The sequence below is a fragment of the Bufo gargarizans genome, chromosome 5 (assembly GCF_014858855.1).
Source record: "Bufo gargarizans isolate SCDJY-AF-19 chromosome 5, ASM1485885v1, whole genome shotgun sequence".
Taxonomy (NCBI): Eukaryota; Metazoa; Chordata; class Amphibia; order Anura; family Bufonidae; genus Bufo; species Bufo gargarizans.
Window position 1 is genome coordinate 271,966,137 of NC_058084.1, and position 23,812 is coordinate 271,989,948.

Below are 23,812 nucleotides of genomic sequence, written 5' to 3' on the forward strand. Positions count from 1 at the left end.
TGCTGCCTGGGTGAAAATAAGGGTATGTCTGGGTTCAACTCTGAACCCGGACAACCCTTTTAGGCTACTTTCACACTTGCGCTTGATCGGATCCGTTCTGAACGGATCCGATCATATTAATGCAGACGGAGGCTCCGTTCAGTACGGATCCGTTTGCATTAATAACTTAGAAAAATTTCTAAGTGCGCAAGATGCCTGAGCGGATCCGTTCAGACTTTCAATGTAAAGTCAATGGGGGACGGATCCGCTTGAAGATTGAGCCATATGGTGTCATCTTCAAGCGGATCCGTTCCCATTGACTTACATTGTAAGTCTGAACTGATCCGCTCGCCTCCGCACGGCCAGGCGGACAGCTGAACGCTGCAAGCAGCGTTCAGCTGTCCGCCTGTCCGTGCGGAGGCGAGCGGAGCGGAGGCTGAACGCCGCCAGACTGATGCAGTCTGAGCGGATCCGCTCCATTCAGACTGCATCAGGGCTGGACGGAGGCGTTCGGGTCCGCTCGTGAGCTCCTTCAAACGGAGCTCACGAGCGGACCGACGAACGCTAGTGTGAAAGTAGCCTTAAGGACACTGGGATTTTCCTTTTTTGTTTTTCACTCCCCACCTTCCCATAGTCCTAACTTTTTTATTTTTCTATTCACATAGCCTTATGAGGGCTTATTTTTTGTGGGACAAGTTGTACTTTCTAATGGCACCATTTCCGGTTGCATACCATGTAGTAGGGAACAGGAAAAAAAAATTGATCACTTTTTATGAAAAAATTATTGGGTAATTGAAGTGACCAAAAATTGCAAAAAAAATTCCGCTACGCCATTTACCGAATGCCATTAATATTGTACAATTTTAATAGTATGGGCATTTTCGCATGCGGCAATGCCCATGATGTTTATTACTTTTATTGGTTAAGTATTTGTATTTGTTTTTTTTTGTTTTTTTTATATTTGTGTATATATATGTGTATATCATTCGATTACCCATAGTATTCAGTGATTGCTAAATAGCCACCGTTGAAGACTTAATTTGCACTATATCAATACAAGGCTGCCACCTAGTGGCCTGTATTGATTTATACATCTAATTGACTCTGAAGCCTGCTTGAGGCTTCGGTCAGTTAGCGCAAGGTATCAGGTCTCCCGTTCTCAGCCGGGGAACGCTGTTACCAGAGCGGAAGTGCCCGACTTCCGTTTCCGGTCTGCGCAGATGTCTTGGTCACATTTGACCACGGCATCTGAAGGGCAAGATGTATGCGATCAGCCTTGTGGCTGATTGCATACATGTGCCGCAGGTCTCTGCTATCTAAAATAGAAGGAACCCCATGGCTAAGGCTCGCGCTGCACGCGAGAGTGGGCACCATGGTTAGGGATCGGACCCATGACGTACAGCTACGTCATGGGTCCTTAAAGGGTTAAACAGTTGATTGGAGAGGGAAAAACATATAGTGAGTGCAGCAAATTATATGATCTCAAATGCCTTAAAGGGGTTGTCTCATCTCGCCGTTACTAAGGCGAGATGAGACACAGTCCAGACCACCACTCTGGCGCTCAGTTTCATTAGCTGTCATTACCATGCATGAGAGCTACAGAAACGGCGAAGCACAGCAAGCTATGCTGTTTCTGAATCGGAGAGACTGCATAGCTTGCTGTGCTACGCTATTTCTGTAGCTCTCATGCACAGCAGTGGAAGCTGCTGAAACGGTGAGCACCCTGCTGTTTCCCGGCCGGCATGTGGTCGGGACTGGCTCTCCTCTCACCTTAGTAAACTCAAGATGAGACAAACCCTTTAAAGTGTCAACCAAAATCTGAAAGACGCAGAAGGAAGTGAGGAACTACTGTTTGAATGGATTAAAGAATAGACAAAATGGCAGAGCCAGTGATCGCCTCCAGAATGGTCAAAGATCTGACGTTACCAGTGAGTACTGCTACAATGAGAAGACGATTAAGTGAAGCCAAGTTAGCAGCAAGAAGCAAAGTTCCATTGTTCAAAAAAAGACTTGTCCCAAATAGGTTAAAATTTGCCAAGGAGCACATCGACTGGCCCAAAGAGAAATGTTGCAACATTTTGTGGACTGATAAAAGCAAAATTGTTCTTTTTGTGTCTAGTGGTCGCAGACGGTATGGTAGATGATACCCCCCGCCCGCCCCAAAGTACTGAAATCAAGCCACAGTACACTGCGAAGACAATAAAGCATGGTGGTAAAAAAAAAATCATGATATGGGGACGTTTCTCATATCATGGTCTTGGGCCTATTTATCGCAGACGAGGGATTAAGTATCAATTTGAGCATATCCGAATACTTAAAGGGACCATGTTGCCCTATGCCGAAGAAGAAACTCCCTTGAAATGGGTGCTTCAACACGACAGTGGCCAGGAACACACTAGTGAGTGAACATCTTGGTTAGACGAGCAGGATTGATGTAATGGAGTGGCCAGTCAAGTCCTCTGACCTCAACCACATAGAGAACTTGTGGGGTGACATAAAAAATGCTTTTTATGAGGCAAAAAACAAAAATGCAGAAAACTTATGGAATGTAGTCCAATTGTCCTAGACTGGAATATCTTTTCAGAGGTGGCAGAAGTTGGTCATCTCCGTGCAAAACAGATGTCAAGCAGTTCTCAGAAACAGTGGTTATGCCACTAAATAGTAGCTCAGCAATTCAAAGTAAAGTGAAATCTCAAAACATATTTTTCAGTTCATACCCTACATTTTAAAGTTTCTAAAGAAAAATGCTGGTGCTGGTATTTTTTTTTTTTTTCAACAGCCTAATATTCCTTTTTCTTTACTTTCTGTAAATAATTAACACAGACTGGATACATTTTGTTATTTTGTTAGTTTTTAAATTTGGAATTGAATGTAGTATTTGCAGTGCATTTTAATTTATGGAAAAAAATATTTTAATTTCCTTTTTTAAACTTTTTTTTTTGCGCTGGAATATAAAATATAATATATATATATATATATATATATATATATATATATATATATATATATATATATATATATATATATATATATATATATATATATTTCACTCAAAGAATTATTAGGAACACCTGTTCTATTTCTCATTAATGCTATTATCTAGTCAACCAATCACATGGCAGTTGCTTCAATGCATGTAGGGTTGCAGTCCTGGTCAAGACAATCTCCTGAACTCCAAACTGAATGTCAGAATGGGAAAGAAAGGTGATTTAAGCAGTTTTGAGCGTGGCATGGTTGTTGGTGCCAGGCGGGCCGGTCTGAGTATTTCACAATCTGCTTAGTTACTGGGATTTTCACTCACAACCATTTCTAGGGTTTACAAAGAATGGTGTGAAAAGGGAAAAACATCCAGTATGCAGCAGTCCTGTGGGCAAAAATGCCTTGTTGATGCTAGAGGTCAGAGGAGAATGGGCCGACTGATTCAAGCTGATAGAAGAGCAACGTTGACTGAAATAACCACTCGTTACAACCGAGGTATGCAGCAAAGCATTTGTGAAGCCACAACATGCACAACCTTGAGGCGGATGGGCTACAACAGCAGAAGATCCCACCGGGTACCACTCATCTCCACTACAAATAGGAAAAAGAGGCTACAATTTGCATGAGCTCACCAAAATTGGACTGGAAAAATGTTGCCTGGTCTTATGAGTCTCAATTTCTGTTGAGACATTCAAATGGTAAAGTCCGAATTTGGCGTAAACAGAATAAGAACATGTATCCATCATGCCTTGTTACCACAGTGCAGGCTGGTGGTAGTGTAATGGTGTGGGGGATGTTTTCTGGGCACACTTTAGGCCCCTTAGTGCCAATTGGCCATCGTTTAAATGCCACGGGCTACCTGAGCATTGTTTCTGACAATGTCCATCCCTTCATGACCACCATGTACCCATCCTCTGATGGATACTTCCAGCAGGATAATGCACCATGTCACAAATCTCGAATCATTTCAAATTGGTTTCTTGAACATGACAATGAGTTCACTGTACTAAAATGGCCCCCACAGTCACCAGATCTCAACCCAATAGAGCATCTTGGGGATGTCGTGGAACGGGAGCTTCATGCCCTGGATGTGCATCCCTCAAATCTCCATCAACTAAAAGATGCTATCCTATCAATATGGGCCAACATTTCTAAAGTATGCTATCAGCACCTTGTTGAATCAATGCCACGTAGAATTAAAGCAGTTCTGAAGGCAAAAGTCCAACACCATATTAGTATGGTGTTCCTAATAATTCATTAGGGGTGTGTGTGTGTGTGTGTGTGTATATAATATAATTCATTTTATCACTTTTGCATGAGCTGAACTCGTACACAACGGACCCATTACTCTCAAATATTGTTCACAAATCCGTCTAAATCTGTGTTAGTAAGCACTTCTCCTTTGCCGAGATAATCCATCCCACCTCACAGGTGTGGCATATCAAGGTGCTGATTATACAGCATGAATATTGCACGGGTGTGCCTTAGACTGCCCACAATTAAAGGACACTCTGAAATGTGCACAGTTTTGCTTTACTGGGGGGGTGCTCAATGGGTGACATGTCCGGTGAATATGCTGACCATGCAAGAACTGGAATGTTTTCAGCTTCCAGGAATTGTGTACAGATCCTTGCAATATGGGGCCGTGTATTATCGTGCTGCAACATGAGGTGATGGTCGTTGATGAATGCCACAACAGTGGGCCTCAGGATCTCGTCACAGTATCTCTGTGCATTCAAAATGCCATCAATAAAATGCACCTGTGTTCGTTGTCCATAACATACGCCTGCCCATACCATAACCCTACCGCCACCATGGGCCACTCGATCTACAACATTGACGTCAGCAAATCAATCGCCCACACAACTTCACACGCTGTCTGCCATCTGCCCTGAAAAGTGAAAAGCGGGACTCATCTGTGAACAGAAGGCCTCTCCAACGTGCCAGATGCCATAGAATGTGAGAATTTGCGCACTCAAGTCGGTTATGACCACGAACTGCAGTCAGGTCCAGACCCCGATGAGGACGACGAGCATGCAGATGAGCTTCCCTGAGACGGTTTCTGACATTTTGTGCAGAAATTCTTTGGTTATCCAAACCGACTGTTGCTGCAGCTGTCCAGGTGGCTGGTCTCAGACGATCATGGTGGTGAACATGCTGGATGTGGAGGTCCTGGGTTGGTGTGGTTACACATGGTCTGCGGTTGTTAGGCTGGTTGGATGTACTGCCAAATTCTCTGAAACGCCTTTGGAGACGGCTTATGGTAGAGAAATGAACATTCATTGCACAGGCAACAGCTCTGGTAGACACTCCTGTAGTCAGCGTGCCAATTGCACGCTCCCTCAAACGTTGCAACATCTGTGGCGTTGTGCTGTGTGATCAAACTGCACATTTCAGAGTGGCCTTTTTTTGTGGGCAGTTTAAGGCACACCTGTGCAATATTCATGCTGTCTAATCAGCACCTTGATATGCCACACCTGTGAGGTGGGATGGATTATCTCGGCAAAGGAGAAGTGCTCACTAACACAAATTTTGACAGATTTGTGAACAATATTTGAGAGTAATGGGTCTTTTGTGTATGTAGAAAATGTTTCAGATCTTTGAGTTCAGCTGTGTATGTATGTGTGTGATTTATTTAAAATATATACAGACGTGGACAAAATTGTTGGTACCCTTTGGTCAATGAAAGAAAAAGTCACAATGGTCACAGAAATAACTTTAATCTGACAAAAGTAATAATAAATTAAAATTCTATAAATGTTAACCAATGAAAGTCAGACATTGTTTTTCAACCATGCTTCAACAGAATTATGTAAAAAAATAAACTCATGAAACAGGCATGGACAAAAATGATGGTACCCCTAGAAAACACAGAACATAATGTGACCAAAGGGACATGTTAATTCAAGGTGTGTCCACTAATTAGCATCACAGGTGTCTACAACCTTGTAATCAGCCATTGGGCCTATATATATGGCTCCAGGTAATCACTGTGTTGTTTGGTGATATGGTGTGTACCACACTCGACATGGACCAGAGGAAGCAAAGGAAAGAGCTGTCTCAAGAGATCAGAAAGAAAATTATAGACAAGCATGTTAAAGGTAAAGGCTATAAGACCATCTCCAAGCAACTAGATGTTCCTGTGAGTACAGTTGCACATATTATTCATAAGTTTAAGATCCATGGGACTGTAGCCAACCTCCCTGGACGTGGCCGCAGGAGGAAAATTGATGACAAATCTAAGAGACGGATAATCCGAATGGTAACAAAAGAGCCTAGAAAGACTTCTAAAGAGATTCAAGGTGAACTTCATGCTCAAGGAACATCAGTGTCAGATCGCACCATCCGTCGTTGTTTGAGCCAAAGTGGACTACATGGGAGACGACCAAGGAGGACACCATTGTTGAAAACGAATCATAAAAAAGCAAGACTGGAATATGCCAAACTACATGTTGACAAGCCACAAAGCTTCTGGGAGAATGTCCTGTGGACAGATGAGACAAAAATCGAAGTTTTTGCCAAGGCACATCAGCTGTATGTTCACAGACGAAAAAATGAAGCATATCAAGAAAAGAACACTGTCCCTACTGTGAAACATGGAGGAGGCTCTGTTATGTTCTGGGGCTGCTTTGCTGCGTCTGGCACAGGGTGTCTTGAATCTGTGCAGGGTACAAAGAAATCTCAAGACTATCAAGGAATTCTAGAGAGAAATGTACTAGCCAGTGTCAGAAAGCTTGGTCTCAGTCGCAGGTCATGGGTCTTGCAACAGGACAATGACCCAAAACACACCGCTAAAAACACCCAAGAATGGCTAAGAGGAAAAAATTGGACTATTCTAAAGTGGCCTTCTATGAGCCCTGACCTCAATCCTATTGAGCATCTTTGGAAGGAGCTGAAACATGCAGTCTGGAAAAGGCACCCTTCAAACCGGACACAACTGGAGCAGTTTGCTCATGAGGAGTGGGCCAAAATACCTGCTGAGAGGTGCAGATGTCTCATTGACAGTTACAGGAAGCGTTTGATTGCAGTGATTGCCTCAAAAGGTTGCGCAACAAAATATTAAGTTAGGGGTACCATCATTTTTGTCCATGCCTGTTTCATGAGTTTATTTTTTTACATAATTCTGTTGAAGCATGGTTGAAAAACAATGTCTGACTTTCATTGGTTAACATTTATAGAATTTTAATTTATTATTACTTTTGTCAGATTAAAGTTATTTCTGTGACCATTGTGACTTTTTCTTTCATTGACCAAAGGGTACCAACAATTTTGTCCACGTCTGTATATATATCGCAGGTTTTTCACTGATGTCCAAAAACTGGGAAATTCTTATGGGGCCACTACACAAACAAAAAATTAAAAATACCCATGCGAAGCCGTGTCCTTCTGTAGAATCTCCATTGTATTCTGTGAAATTTCACAGGAGCTTCACACTGCCTTCCCTTGTCTTCAGTAAGAGCTGACAGGGAGAAACCTATCAAAAGCAGGAAGCAGGAGAGGCAGTTTGAAGCTGCATTGCAAAGGATACTCAGAATATCTGCAGTGTCAGTTGCTGTCCCTAGATAAGACTTGAGCAAGTGTAGTATGATGATGATTTAGCCCTTCTGCAAAGCCAGAAACATTGTGGAAAACCTAGGGTACATTTGGATAACCATATTAGTGTCACGGTGGGGGGAAACTCCCCACCGATCACCGAGAGGTAAATAGAAGCTAGGCCTTGATACTGGTAAAAGGGAGCAGGACACCTCCTATTGCAACCCTGATCCTAGCCCCGGCTCCTATCTGTATGAGCAGACCCAGATGGTAGGAGGGGTCATACACAGGAACCTTGGACCCTGAGTTGCCCTGATGATCCCTGAAATTAAGGTCAGAAACTCGAGGTGACCTGTTCCTCCACAACACGGATGATCAGAAGTTTCCACAGGCCTAGTAGCAAAGATAGGCGAAGACGGTGAACAGCAACTGGGTCGGCAGGTAAGAACCCAGTGATACAACAACACCGGAACAACAAGCACTTACCTGCCGCAGCAACAGGATGGAACACCAATAACTATCTGGACCCCCATGCGGACAGGATGCATGGCAGCACCAGGCAGAGCTTCTCCCTCTGGGGGGAACCCAGGAACCCTCTCACCTAAGGCACAGACAGACACGGGAAATGTCTAGTAACCATGCTGGACTACAGACCAGACATGGAATGCCAAACTAGACATAACACACCCTGAACATAAACCACACCAAACAAAACAGGTGAGGATGGATAAAGGATTATAGAAACAAGGGGAAGAAATAGGAGAGATATTGATGTCTAACTAGGTGGCCCTCACACTGGACAGATGGAAAATCCAGTCAGGGGCAAAGCTCCATTACCAACCAAGGCAGGAATACCACTGACCTTATTCTGGTGCTGTGAGCCCGAGTAGAGCCATGAGGCCACACCCAGAACACACCTAGATCCACACCTTAACCCCACACCAGACTGAGAAGGAACAAAGATAAAGGGAGCAGTGCACAAACATGCAGAACAAAACGTTGCCCCAGGCAACTGCATGCGCGGCAGACGTGTCCTGGCAAACTACAACAACCGAGACACGGCCGTGACAATTAGAGGGGAAGAAAGAACAAAGATGACAGACAACAAATAAATGGCACATCAACAAAAATATTTATACACAAGGCATAGACCGGAGCCTCTACATCTTTTCTTTAATTGCGCATGTTTCACTATGTAGGCAAAATAATGTGGCAGTGTTTCTTTAAGGGTATTTGGTTACACGAAGTAGTGTCTGTTATAGAGTTTTACCATCAAATGGCTCACTAATATAATTTAGTGTTGAGCGAATTGAACTTTAAATGCTATACATCCGAAGTCGCTTCATTCAAAACTTTGGAATAATACTGTACGGAGATCTGTCTCCATACAGTATTAAAATGTATGGGCTCCAATGAGCAGAAGTTGGTTATTCACGAAGTCACGCATGACTTCATTGAATAACTTCGGTAGTTTATTTTTAAAGTGGAAAACCACTAGAAAACGAACTCTGCTTTGGTTCCGACTAGTTACTCAGAACCAAAGCTAAGTTTGTTTTCAGGTTTTCAAGTAATTTATTAACTTATAAATTTAGAGAAGTTTATAAATCTTAATCATAAATATATTTTATAATCTTTCAATCCAAGACCCTTATTATAAAAAAAACTGTGATAAGCAGGGTGTTCTAGTGGTGACCAAGTCTGGCCTCTAATATGCTAATACTAGAATGATATCCCTTGGAGCAGCGCTCCAGATGGCGACCAAAACGGTTGCCAATGCCCCTAAAATTTGCATATGGCGACAAGACTTTTTAGCTGCAGCTGAAGAGATACTTTTAGACCCGGATCGATATGATACCGGGTCTTACTGCGCCACCGATTAATATAATTAACACATTACTTTAAGTGTAGGCAGCGGTATCACATACCTGGCACCCGCCCTCTGACACGGCGCTGCTATCCCTGGCAATTAACCCTTTATTTGCTGGGGATCGCAGCGCCATGTCATAGAGGGTGGGTGCCAGGTATGTGATCCCGCTGCCTACACTTAAAAATGTGTTAATTATATTCATTGGTGGCGCAGTGCAACTCCCCCAACCCCACAGTATTATAATCATTGCCGGTGCTGCAGTGGCCACCCCCCCTTACACTGTTATACTCTTTAAAAGGGTTTTCCGAAATCCATTTTACTGATCGGTGGGGGTCCGACACCTGGGATCTGCAGCACCACTCGCAGCTTACCAAACACAGCCCTGTATGTTGTATAGTGGCTATAGGAGCTAATATATGCCTCTGTCACCCTTTTTAATCAGCGGAGTGCTGAAGTGCTCATTGTATAAGCAGCTCAACAGCCCATCCACCTTGTTGTAAGTGATGGCTGTAGCATTCCACTAGGAGAGCGCTACAGCCATTACTCACAGCAAGGGGCTGTAGAGTTGTTTACACACTGGGCCTAAAGCTCTGCAGTCTGTGGACTTTCCTCCACTGAACTTTTTGGGATCGGCGCCCTCGACATTCAAAGTTTATACTTGTAGCTCGTCACTGATTTAAAAGCAGGGACAGGCTTGTATATTACCGCCTGCCTCTGTCAGTCATCAGTTTTGTAGTCTCCTTTTAAATTAAAATCCAGTTCTGTCCTTCTCCATTCTTCCGTAAAAACTTCTGTTGGTTCTCTTTGGAAAGATTAGCTCCACTTTGCTGTCTGATGTGTGAACTAACTGTAATGTGTAATAGGGGACCATCAGATTTTTTTGAACATTGTGTAGCTCAATAATAGGACAATAGAAAACCTTTTGTTTCCCTTCTGAACTGTTTAGGGCACAATTTGCACAGCTGTATAGTATTGTTCAAAAGTGGAACTTTACAAACTTTTCTTAATTTTGTTTTTTCCTAGATCATGAAAACTACACAGAGGGTGAAGCACAAGAAGGGAATCACTTCCCTTCCGCACAGCCCGATGCACCAGAAGAGGAGGAGGAAGAAGTAATGATTGCTCATTCCCATGATGAGGCTAGTTACCAGGAATACGTGTCTAGAGGATGTGAAAACAAATGTCATTCCCATTTTCATGACACACTAGGACAGTCTGATGACCTCATTCATCATCACCATGATTACCATCATATCCTACATCATCACCATCACCAAAATCACCATCCGCACAGCCATTCACAGCGGTACTCTCGGGAAGAACTGAAAGATGCAGGAATTGCTACTTTGGCTTGGATGGTAATAATGGGTGATGGACTACACAACTTCAGCGATGGCCTAGCAATTGGTAAGTTAGCCATGAAATCTTGGGCACACACTTGACTTTTGTACAGTCAGGTCCATAAATATTGGGACAATTGTACAATTGTAATACTTTTGGCTCTATACACCACCACAATGGATTTGAAATGAAACAAACCAGATGTGCTTTAACTGCAGAAGTCAGCTTTAATTTGGGGGTATTTACATCCAAATCAGGTGAACGGTGTAGGAATTACAACAGTTTGCATATGTGCCTCCCACTTGTTAAGGGACCAAAAGTAATGGGACAATTGGCTTCTCAGCTGTTCCATAGCCAGGTGTTTGTTATTCCCTTATTATCCCAAAAGGTCCAGAATTTATTTCAAGTGTGCTATTTGCATTTGAAATCTGTTGGTGTCAACTCTTAAGATGAGATCCAAAGAGCTGTCACTATCGGTGAAGAAAGCCATCATTAGGCTGAAAAAACAAAACAAACCCATCAGAGAGATAGCAAAAACATTAGGTGTGGCCAAAACAATTGTTTGGAATATTCTTAAAAAGAAGGAACGCACCGATGAGGTCAGCAACACCAAAAGACGAAGACCACGAAAAGCCACTGTGGTGGATGACAGAAGAAGTCTTTCCCTGGTGAAGAAAACACCCTTCACAACAGTTGGCCAGATCAAGAACACTCTCCAGGAGGTAGGTATGTGTGTCAAAGTCAACAATCAAGAGAAGACTTCACCAGAGTGAATACAGAGGGTTCACCACAAGATTTAAACCATTGGTGAACCTCAAAAACAAGAAGGCCAGATTAGTTTGCCAAACGACCTCTAAAAAAGCCTTCACAGTTCTGGAACAACATCCTATGATCCTAAGCATACCACCTCATCAGTGAAGCATGGTGGTGGTAGTGTCATGGCGTGGGCATGTACAGCTGCCAATGGAACTGGTTCTCTTGCATTTATTGATGATGTGACTACTGACAAAAGCAGCAGGATGAATTCTGAAGTGTTTCGGGCAATATTATCTGCTCATATTTAGCCAAATGCTTCAGAACTCGTTGGACGGCGCTTCACAGTGCAGATGGACAATTACCCAAAGCATACTGCAAAAGCAACCAAAGAGTTTAAGGGAAAGAAGTGGAATGTTATGCAATGGCCAAGTCAATCACCTGACCTGAATCCGAATGAGCATGCATTTCACTTGCTGAAGACAAAACTGAAGGGAAAATGCCCCAAGAACAAGCAGGAACGGAAGACAGTTGCAATAGAGGCCTGGCAGAGCATCACCAGGGATGAAACCCAGCGTCTGGTGATGTCTATGCGTTCCAGACTTCAGGCTGTAATTCACTACAAAGGATTTGCAACCAAGTATTAAAAAGTGAAAATTTGATTTATAATTATTATTCTGTCCCATTATTTTTGGTTCCTTAACAAGTGGGAGGCACATATGCAAACTGTTATAATTCCTACACCGTTCACCTGATTTGGATGTAAATACCCTCAAATTAAAGCTGACAGTCTGCAGTTAAAGCACATATAGTTTGTTTCATTTCAAATCCATTGTAGTGGTGTATAGAGCCAAAAATGTTAGAATTGTGTCTGTGTCCCAATATTTATGAACCTGACTATTTCCTGTTGTGGTCAAATGTGACTGAAGATTTAAAAAAAAGTTAATAAAATACATTACAAAATGGCTTTATTTTAATGTCCAGGGACAAAGTAGTGTTGCTCCTGGACTTTAAAGAGGACCTTTGACTAGTTTAAAAACGAATTATATCTGTGGGCAGAGCAGTGCCCAGGGGTCCCCCTGCACTTACTAGTATGTCTGGGCGCCGCTCCGTTCGCCCGGTATAGGCTCCGGTGTCTGCAGCTCCCTCTGTTGTACTGGACGGATTTTTTTGTATTAGGGTTGTCCCTTGCTGCAGCGCTGGCCAATCGCAGCGCACAGCTCATAGCCAGGCTATGCCCGCTCTGCCCACTGATATAGTTCGTTTTTAGTTTTTAAACTAGTGAAAGGTCCTCTTTAACTCCAGAATAGAGATGGTGGATTGGCGTTTATTGGCTAATTCTTAGTGCCATATAAGAATATTTCCAGTAGAGGAGTGAGTGGAAGGACCAGCTAATTTAGTTTACAGTTTGTGTCTGCAGCAGGGCTGAAGGTGTCATTTAGCAAGGTCCAGGAGCATCTTTAAAACAAACCATAATTTATTGGTTTTGTTCCTTTTACTTCCCAAATTTTTATCTGCACCCCAGCCAGCTTTACTGGTGGGAAAATCCACTTGTTCTCTGGCCCCTTTCACTAGTCTTCTTTCCCCATCTGCCAACTTCTACATAGGGGTCTCTCCTGGCTTGAGGACATGTCACCATTGATGGCAGTCATTGGCTGCGGTGCAAATAAGGAAAAAAAAAATCCTTTTAAGGCTACATGCACTCAAACGTTGTTTGTTTCTGTGTTCGTTACGTTTTTTGGTGGGGTTTTTTTGCGGATAGGATGCGGACCCATTCATTTCAATGGGTCTGCAAAAAACGCATCAGTATGTCCGTTCTGTTGCCCAGCAAAAAAAAATTGCATGTCCTATTGTTTTTCTAGTTTGCTGACAAGGATATGCATTATTACAATGGATCCGCAAAAAACCTGTATCCGCCCCCCAAAAAAACCTGAATGTCATCCGTTTTTTTTTTTTTTTGCGGACCGCAAAACATAGTCGTGTGCATGTAGCCTAAAGGTCAGGAGTATGCTTGTTTTTGCATCCTTTCTTTCTGTCAGACATATTTTAGTATTTATTATGAAATCTGCATTTTTTTTTTTGCACTAGCTTTTAAAATTAATGGAAGGTATAACTTTATTGTGGCGATATGGAATAGGCACGTGTTTATTCTTTATTTTTGATTTGAAATAAATTTTAGGACCTGACATTGCAAAATGGAATGCAATTTGCCGGCAGCATGTTATAGAGCAAGAGTTGCTGAGTAGATTGATAAATACTTTTATTGGGAAAATATTCAGTAAAACTCTAAATTTATACGGTACATTTATAACTGTTATTTCTAAATTAAAGGGTTTCTCTGGGAATTAATAGAATAAACTTACTGAAAATATGACTTTATTAAAAACACATTACCAATAACTTATTAGTTATAATGGCTCATATCTTCTAGAGGGCAATCATCTGGAAATAAAATGGACGCTGCCGTATTAGTACACACAGAACCCATCCTAATAACACAGGTGGACAGGCTACTTCAAAGCAGTTAGTTAAAGAGCTGCCACAGATCTCCTCCCTAGACTTGCTGTCATGATGGACAGTCTTACATACAACATATCAGGTGTGTATATGTGTGGGAATGTAGAGAAGTGAAAGTACAGAGAGGAGGATGTGGCTGATCAGTAGCAGCACTTGTATGCAGTCTACATTACATGTCTTGTCCGTTCTCGCTGTACTTTTACTTTGCTCCGTTACCACACACAGTTGATGTCATCTGTATGTAAGTTTGTAATCGGACAGAAATAACAGTAAGGAGGCTCTTTACCTCAGTGTTGTGAAGTTACTTGTCCTCCTGTGTAATTAGGACAGGTTTTGTGTATACTAATAGGACGGCGGACATTTTATTTTCCACTGATGATTACCCCCTAGAGAAAAGAAGCTTTAATGGCAGAGAGATAAATGTAGAAATTACAAGTTTTACTGAATCTTTTGCCACAAAAATATACATCAATCTGCTTAGCTGCTCTATAACATGCTGCCTGCAGAATGCATTACATTTTGTGTTGACAGGTTGTCTGTAAAAAAAAAAAAAAAAGTCATTGACATGTGACATGTGATATGTACATGCATCCCTCAACAAACACTGACTAGACGGCATGTCGTTAATGGCAGTTTTGCCTGAAACTGTGTGGCTGTTAACTATGAACATTAAAGGGGTTATCCCATCCTAGACAATGGGGGCATATCGCTAGGATATGCCCCCATTGTCTGATAGGTGCGGGTCCCACCTCTGGGACACGCACCTACAAGGAGAACAGAGCCTGGGAGAGCTGTGGCTGGAGGACCCCAGGTTCCGTCCACCACCAGGCGCAGCTCCCCGCCTCTCCCATTGAAGTGAATGGGAGCGCACCGCGCATGCGCGGCCACCACTCCCATTCATAGCGCTCGGCTATTTTCAGCGGCTCCATAGAAATGAATGGAGGGCAGCTGCGCATGGGCGGGGAGCCCTCCTCCACTTTCTCTGCTCTGTTCTCCTTGTAGGTGCGCTGGGACCCGTACCTATCAGTAAATGGGGACATATCCTAGCAATATACCCCCATTGTCTAAGATGGGATAACCCCTTTAAATAGCTTCTAATTAGTTAATTTGATCCTGATGATGTTTGCATGGCCGCACGGTACTCGGCCGTGTCACCAACCACAGCACAGCCGCACACTAAAACACAGACTATTGTAACATTGGTATGTACTACTACATGCTTTTAACAGTTGTCTTCAAATTGCAGGAGCAGCATTTACGGAAGGGCTATCCAGCGGCCTAAGCACTTCTGTGGCAGTGTTTTGCCATGAATTACCACATGAGTTAGGTAAAACAACAATTTTTTCACATCGTTTCAAGACTTGAAGTGATCCATATAGACTTGAAGTGATCCGGCGTGTACTCCACTTGCCGGAGGTACACGCCGGATCCGGAAAAAACGCAAATGTGCTGAAAGCATTTGAAGACGGATCCGTCTTCAAAATGCTTTGTGTTACTATGGCAGCCAGGACACTATTAAAGTCCTGGTTGCCATAGTAGGAGCGGGGGAGCGGCATACTTACAGTCCGCGCGGCTCCCGGGGCGCTCCAGAGTGACGTCAGAGCGCCCCATGCGCATGGATGACGTGCCATGCGAACACGTCATCCATGCGCCTGGGGCGCCCTGACGTCCGTCTGGAGCGCCCCGGGAGCCGCACGGACGGTAAGTATGCTGCTCCCCTGCTCCCCACTACACTTTACCATGGCTGCCAGGATTTTGGCATCCCGGCAGCCATGGTAACCATTGAGAAAAAGCTAAACGTCGGATCCGGCAATGCGCCGAAACGACGTTTAGCTTAAGGCCAGATCCGGATCAATGCCTTTCAATGGGCATTAATTCCGGATCCGGTGTTCTGCCGAAAGTCTATAGCTTTCCGAAAGTCTATAGCGGAAGTGACGTGGTGCGCTGCACAAGCGCACTTCCACAAATCATCTGAATCATTGTCTTAAAGTGACAGTCACCCACAGTAAAATACAGCATCTACATTAATTTGGACAATCTCGGGCTCGCTTCGCTCGCCACGCATCGGGCTCGGCCTCGCTGCGCTCTGCTTTTAGTAGAACTAACTCTATGCCGCCATTTGATAGTAAAGAAGGAAATGGATGGTAAAGAAAGAGATGGATAGTCTTTCTTTACCATCCATTTCCTTCTTTACTATCAATGGCGGCATAGTTAGTTTTACTAATTGCCGAGCACAGCGAGGCAGAGCCCTATGCGTGGCGAGCGTACAAATTAATGTAGATTAATGAGCGCTGGGGAGGGGGGTGGCGGCGGAGCTGTATTTTAATGGCGGCGACTGTCACTTTAAGAAAGATATACCCTTAAGTCTGCGTACGCGCGGTGTGCGAACAACTGCAAGGGAGACTGCAGGAATGCTTCGTTGAAGTATGCTTGTGCGCTTGCGCAGCGCACCACGTCACTTCCGCTATAGACTTTCGGCAAGCTATAGAAATCTGGCAGAACACCGGCCTTGCGGCAAGTGTTCAGGATTTTTGGCCGGAGCAAAAAGCGCAGCATGCTGCGGTATTTTCTCCGGCCAAAAAACGTTCCGTTCCGGAACTAAAGACATCCTGATGCATCCTGAACGGATTTCACTCCATTCAGAATGCATTAGGATAATCCTGATCAGGATTCTTCCGGCATAGAGCCCCGACGACGGAACTCTATGCCGGAAGACAATAACGCAGGTGTGAAAGAGCCCTTAGAGGGTTTTTCAGGGATCCTCCAGTGATGTTAGCAGACACCAGAATTTTAAATGATGGGGAAGGAAGATACAGGGAATGCTTTTAAAGGGGTTATCCAAAGTGTAAAACATGCCCCCAATGCCCGGGCCCCTCATATAGATTATACTTACACCGCTCCCTGTCACCCGCTTCTCTCCTGATCCCCGCACGACTGCTACTGCATCTTCCTGTCCCACAGATCAAAACACCAATAGGAGGCTACGACGGGGACAAGCCTCCCTATCATTGCAGGTAATGATTATAGCCCCCATTACAGCTCCCATGTCGCATATATCCACATATAACAATTGAATGTAATGTTTCTTCTCTTTCTTTTCAGTCCACTCCTGGCTTTGACTTAAAAAATAAAATAAAAACTGCATATAAAAAAACGGAATGTGTGGTAGCACAGGTTGGCTAGGGCTACACTGACTTTTTGTAGCGAGAATGATTGATATTAACTGTTTAACTACAGCTGCAGTCCAAGTGAATCCATTCACTTGTAGTACAATAGTTAAAATAAATCAGTTGCGCTAGAAAAAGTTGCAGTGTAGCTCAGGCCTTATTCCACACACTGCCTTGGAGGGCTAGCTCAGCTGAACATATGATAATTTTCACTTAGTGAATTGTTGGTTCATTTGCAAATGAGCAGTTGAAGGCTGTGTACACCTTCAGAGGCAATTTATTTATATTTTTTTTATGATTGCAGTTTACAAAATTTGGGCTAAAATTGTTTTTTCAATTGGTCTTTATTAAAACTTTCTTGTTAATGGTGTGTGTGTGTATATGTGTGTATGTATGGTACAGACCAAAAGTTTGGACACCCCTTCTCATTCAAAGAGTTTTCATGACTATGAAAATTGTAGATTCACACTGAAGGCATCAAAACTATGAATTAACACATGTGGAATTATATACATAAGAAAAAAGTGTGAAACAACTGAAACTGTCATATTCTAGTTTCTTCAAAGTAGCCACCTTTTGCTTTGATTACTGCTTTGCTCACTCTTGGCATTCTCTTGATGAGCTTCAAGAGGTATTCACCTGAAATGGTTTTCACTGCACAGGTGTGCCCTGTCAGGTTTAATAAGTGGGATTTCTTGCCTTATAAATGGGGTTGGGACCGTCAGTTGTGTTGTGGAGAAGTCAGGTGGATACACAGCTGATAGTCCTACTGAATAGACGGTTAGAATTTATTATGGCAAGAAAAAAGCAGCTAAGTAAAGAAAAATGAGTCGCCATCATTACTTTAAGAAATGAAGGTCAATCAGTCCTCAGAAATCGCAGGTTAACAGTAGCTCAGATTAGAGACCAGGTCAATGCCACACAGAGTTCTAGCAGCAGACACATCTCTAGAACAACTGTTAAGAGGAGACTGTGTGAATCAGGCCTTCATGGTAGAATATCTGCTAGGAAACCACTGCTAAGGACAGGCAACAAGCAGAAGAGACTTGTTTGGGCTAAAGAACACAAGGAATGGACATTAGACCAGTGGAAATTTGTGCTTTGGTCTGATGAGTCCAAATTTGAGATCTTTGGTTCCAACCACCGTGTCTTTGTGCGACACAGAAAAGGTGAACGGATGGACTCTATATGCCTGGTTCCCACCGTGAAGCATGGAGGAGGAGGTGTGATGGTGTGGGGGTGCTTTGCTGGTGACACTGTTGGACAAGTTGACAAGTGCTAAGCATCTCTGGGAACTCCTTCAAGACTGTTGGAAGACCATTTCAGGTGACTACCTCTTGAAGCTCATCAAGAGTGTGCAAAGCAGTAATCAAAGCAAAAGGTGGCTACTTTGAAGAACCTAGAATATGACATATTTTCAGTTGTGTCACACTTTTTTGTTATGTATATAAATCCACATGTGTTAATTCATAGTTGTGATGCCTTCAGTGTGAATCTACAATTTTCATAGTCATGAAAATAAAGAAAACTCTTTGAGAAGGTGTGTCCAAACTTTTGGTCTGTACTGTGTGTGTGTATGTATATAATATCTCCTGACCAAAAAAGGTAGTAACAACGGGTGCCAAGCCCAAGGGGAATAAGCAATTACCCAAAGTATAAATAGAAAAAAGGGCAGCACTCCAAAAATAAAAATGGAATAACTTCTATTCACCCATGGGGTACAGTGACGTTTCAGCTCAACAATAGCCTTTCTCGACAAAATTCAAGGACAGTGCTCAGTTTATATATCGGTCAATCGCATACATGATTATTAATTAATTGGTCAATAAATAAAAAGAAAATTCATACCCAGTGAAATGAAATTTATACAGTGAAATAAAAACAAAATAGTGTGTGATAAATATATTTTTAGAGGACCACCCGTATATATCAAAGTACAGGAAAAAAGTGATCAATATTTATGAAAAAATTTAACTTGTATTGTTAATCTATTAAATATAAAAGCCTGGCTATATCGGAGCCAGAAAGATCATAAACATCTTATCAGGAGATTTAGGGGGGTTATCATCTACTACCCCCACCCTTTTCCCATCCACTGGTTATTTGCTTACTTGAGTCATATCAGGTCTCAGGGCTTATAATCTGTTATTGTAAGGTGCCCAGCTAATATCGCAATGTGTGCACTCTATCATGTCCAAGTGCCTAGCTCCCTGTTTCCCCTGATGAGTCTTACTCTCCTCTGTAAGTGAAACATGTGTGTATGGATCCTTTAGGAGAGGGCAAACTAGGGTCTTCAATTCCAGGGTTAGGTTCCGGACGGGGCACCCTTGCCTTAGTGGGTGTTACCGTGGTTAGGCCTTAGGGCTATTGTAGGACCCCCTCTAGGGTAATTATAGGGAATTTGTGTCCGGATCCCTACCCGTGTGCAGCAAGATCACTACCAACCACCAAGGATTCATGACATCCTAGATCCGTGAGGTAACTGCTGCACAACTGGAGTCGTTTGACGGAGCGGTAGGACAAACGGGTTATCATTTTTTGAGTGCCGCCGTGCACCTATTTTCCTACCTGTTGAAGTGGTATTTTTGCTGTAACTTTACCATGAGTCAGTAACACACTTCCATAGAAGTTCTGTGGAGTCGGTAATGTACTTTCATAGAAGTTCTATACACTGCGGATTACTGTTTGAGGTATATCTTGCATACTAATCTAAGGGGCAATTTTTTTATTTAATAGATTAACAATAAAAGTTAAGTTTTTTTATCATTCATAAATATTGATCACTTTTTTCCTGTACTTTCTGTTAAATAAAAACAGTAAACATAATAGAAGCAAACGTGATTGCAGATCCTCATAAAGTGAAATAGCTAGAATGCCAAATAGGATTAAAAAAAGCAATATTTCATATAATTGAAAATTAAAAGCAATTCATAACATACGGTATGTGAAAATAAAGTGACGTGTTCAATAATTATGATATGTTAAATTAAGGCGGGGGAGGATTAGAGATACACCAACCATATGTACAGTGACTCCAGTGCACATACCTCGCCAAACTCGGCGTATGGAGATCACCACTGTGCATGCCTGAGTTCTGCCCTTTGTTGCCGTGGTTATCGGAGCATGCGCACATGCCGCTCCGAAGTTACGGTGGCCATATTGGAAAAGGCAAACAGCAAAAGTATACTGGCGCAAGCGCAATATGATTAACGGTAGCGCGCTAGGCCATTTTGATCGCTTGCACAGATACATAGACTCATAGAGTCCAAATAAGGGTCTATGGCGAAAGGGATCCAAAGGGACACGGGAGTGCATACCATCTGGGACACACCCACCTCCCAAACTGAGGAACAGACCATACAGATGTTCCCATATTCATGGGGCAACTGCCATAGGTCCACCTCATGAATCTACCACGTCAAAAAATAGCCCACTAGGGGTCTCCTCTGTGTATTGTAAAGAAGTCTCCCAGACCAGTTTTCTTCTAGTCTTTTCATCAATTTTGTAGCGTCGTCCAGTTCTTGGTAATGTCACTGTTGTGCCATATTTTCTCCACTTGATGATGACTATCTTCACTGTGTTCCATGGTATATCTAATGCCTTGGAAATTCTTTTGTACCCTTCTCCTAACTGCGACATTTAAACAATGAGATCCCTCTGATGCTTTGGAAGCTCTCTGTTGACCAGGGATGGCCAACCTGTGGCTCTCCAGCTGTTGCAAAACTACAACTCCCAGCATGCCCAGACAGCTTACAGCTATAAGCCTACAGCAGGGCATGGTGGGAATTGTAGTTTTACAACAGCTGGAGAGCCGCAGGTTGGCAAGCCCTGCTGTAGACCATGGCTTTTGCTGTGGGATGCCACTAAGAAAATTTCAGGAAAGACCAACTAAAGCATCTGAACTTTATTTGGGGTTGATCAGAGGCACTTTAAATGATGGCAGATGTATGCTGACTCCTATTTAACATGATTTTGAATGTGATTGCTTAAAGGGAGTCTGTCGCCAGATTTTGACCTTCTAGACCGCTTACATAGCGCTCTAGCATAGCAGTCTATGATTCTAATGGTACCTTTGATGTTTTCTTGTGAAGTTCCCCCAAGGCAAAAACGTACTTTTATTCATATGTAAATTAGGGCTCGCAAGTCCCCAGGGGCAGCGTTTACCACGTTGGTGCCCAGGCTGTTCTGCCTCTTTTCGTCATATCCCCGCCCCAGCCTCTTCCTCTGCCCGCCCCGCTCTTCCTTTTGCGTCCTCCTTCTCTGCAGCTAGATCCGGCTCCTGCACTATTCATTGCTTGGCTGGGGCATGCGCACTGCGATGCCCATTGTGGGTGTCTCTGGTCCGCCTCCTCGCATCTGTGTCTCGCCGTTGGCCTGTGCATGCGCAGTAGCCACTGCGAAGCCGTGCCCACAGTGCGCATGCCCCAGCCAAGCAATGGATAGTGCAGGCGCCGGATCTAGCTGCAGAGAAGGACGCAAAGGACAGGGCATGTATTTGGTCTGAGACCATTCAGAGTGTTTTTGTTCTTGCCAGGCCCTTCCACTAGTTGGGTTCCTTTTGCTTCTAGGCGTTACAGAATTACCTTCCTTTTGCCACTGGGTGTTCCTCAGGGTCTTCCTTTAGCTTTCTCTCCAGGAGATTCTTTCCTTGGTTCAGGACTTCTTTCCTTTTTCCAGGCATTTTCTCCCCTGACAGGTTTTCTTGCTGGCCCCCTGGGACCATATTTTTCTTGTTGGATCTGTCCTCTTATAGATCCTCCTCCTGGGGCATCCTTCTCTATGCAGTTTGGCTAGGTCACTGGCAACAGATGCCTTTCAGTGGGGCTGCGCTCCTGTTTCATTAAAGGGGCTCTCCGGGAATTAAGAAAATGAAAATTCTTAAAATACGTCATTATAAATGTATTACCAAATACCTAGTTATAATGGCTTGTTTTGTCTGGGGAGCAATCATTGGGAGAAATAAAATGGCCGTCGTCCTACTAGTCAACACAAAACCTGTCCTAATTACACAGGAGGACAAGTTAAAGAGCTGCACCATCTTCCACTCTTACTTGTCAGGGATTATGATCCTGAATACAGTTTAATATGATTTTCAGCTGAATCTCTGATGTTCGTGAGGAGACATGAAGTACAGAGAGGAGGTGGGGATGTGATTACTGAGCAGCATCTCTTGTATGCAGTCTCCATTACCACAGCCCCACATTACCACAGTCTGTCCTGTCCTTCCTCTCTGTACTTCATGCCTCCTCATAATCTCCATTCCTACAGAAGTTCAGCTGAAGATCTTATCAGCTGTATTTAGGATTATAATCCCTGACAAGTAGCGTAGAGAGGAGGATGAGGCAGCTCTTTACTCAAGTGTTGTAAAGTAACTTATCCTCGTGTGATCAGGACAGGTTTTGTGTGTACTAATAGGACGTCGGCCATTTATTTCTCATAATGATTGCTCCCTAAACAAAACAAGCCATTATAGCTAATTAAATGTATTTGGTAATATATTTATACTAAAGTAATATTTAAGTATTTTCATTTTCTTAATTTCCGGAGAACCCCTTAAAGACAAGGCCCTATTTCACTTTAACCACTTCAACCCCGCTAGCTGAAACCCCCTTAATGACCAGGCCACTTTTTACACTTCTGCACTACACTACTTTCACCGTTTATTGCTCGGTCATGCAACTTACCACCCAAATGAATTTTACCTCCTTTTCTTCTCACTAATAGAGCTTTCATTTGGTGGTATTTCATTGCTGCTGACATTTAAACTTTTTTGTTAATCAAAATTTAATGATTTTTTTTTTTGCAAAAAAATGACATTTTTCACTTTCAGCTGTAAAATTTTGCAAAAAAAACGACATCCATATATAAATTTTTCGCTAAATTTATTGTTCTACATGTCTGTGATAAAAAAAAATGTTTGGGCAAAAAAAAAAAAAAAATGGTTTGGGTAAAAGTTATAGCGTTTACAAACTATGGTACAAAAATGTGAATTTCCGCTTTTTGAAGCAGCTCTGACTTTCTGAGCACCTGTCATGTTTCCTGAGGTTCTACAATGCCCAAACCGTAGAAAACCCCCACAAATAACCCCATTTCGGAAAGTAGACACCCTAAGGTATTCGCTGATGGGCATAGTGAGTTCATAGAACTTTTTATTTTTTGTCACAAGTTAGCGGAAAATGATGATTTTTTTTTTTTCTTACAAAGTCTCATATTCCACTAACTTGTGACAAAAAATAAAAACTTCCATGAACTCACTATGCCCATCACAAAATACCTTGGGGTGTCTTCTTTCCAAAATGGGGTCACTTGTGGCGTAGTTATACTGCCCTGGCATTCTAGGGGCCCAGATGTGTGAGAAGAAGTTTGCAATCAAAATCTGTAAAAAATGACCGGTGAAATCCGAAAGGTGCACTTTGGAATGTGGGTCCCTTTGCCCACCTAGGCTGCAAAAAAGTGTCACACATCTGGTATCGCCGTACTCAGGAGAAGTTGGGGAATGTGTTTTGGGGTGTCATTTTACATATACCCATGCTGGGTGAGAGAAATATCTTGGCAAAAGACAACTTTTCCCATTTTTTTTTATACAAAGTTGGCATTTGACCAAGATATTTATCTCACCCAGCATGGGTATATGTAAAATGATACCCCAAAACATTCTCCAACTTCTCCTGAGTAC

General features: G+C 42.9%; 1 protein-coding gene across 1 annotated transcript in view; it reads left to right on the forward strand.

The window, feature by feature from the left end:
• The window catches only part of SLC39A6 (solute carrier family 39 member 6), a 55,475-nt gene that overhangs the window by 22,052 nt on the left and 9,611 nt on the right, over positions 1-23,812 (forward strand). Inside the window, exons 6-7 of the mRNA XM_044293405.1 lie at positions 10,382-10,765; positions 15,216-15,296. Of these exons, the coding sequence (XP_044149340.1) occupies positions 10,382-10,765; positions 15,216-15,296 (465 nt within the window). The remainder of the gene's footprint in view (positions 1-10,381; positions 10,766-15,215; positions 15,297-23,812) is intronic.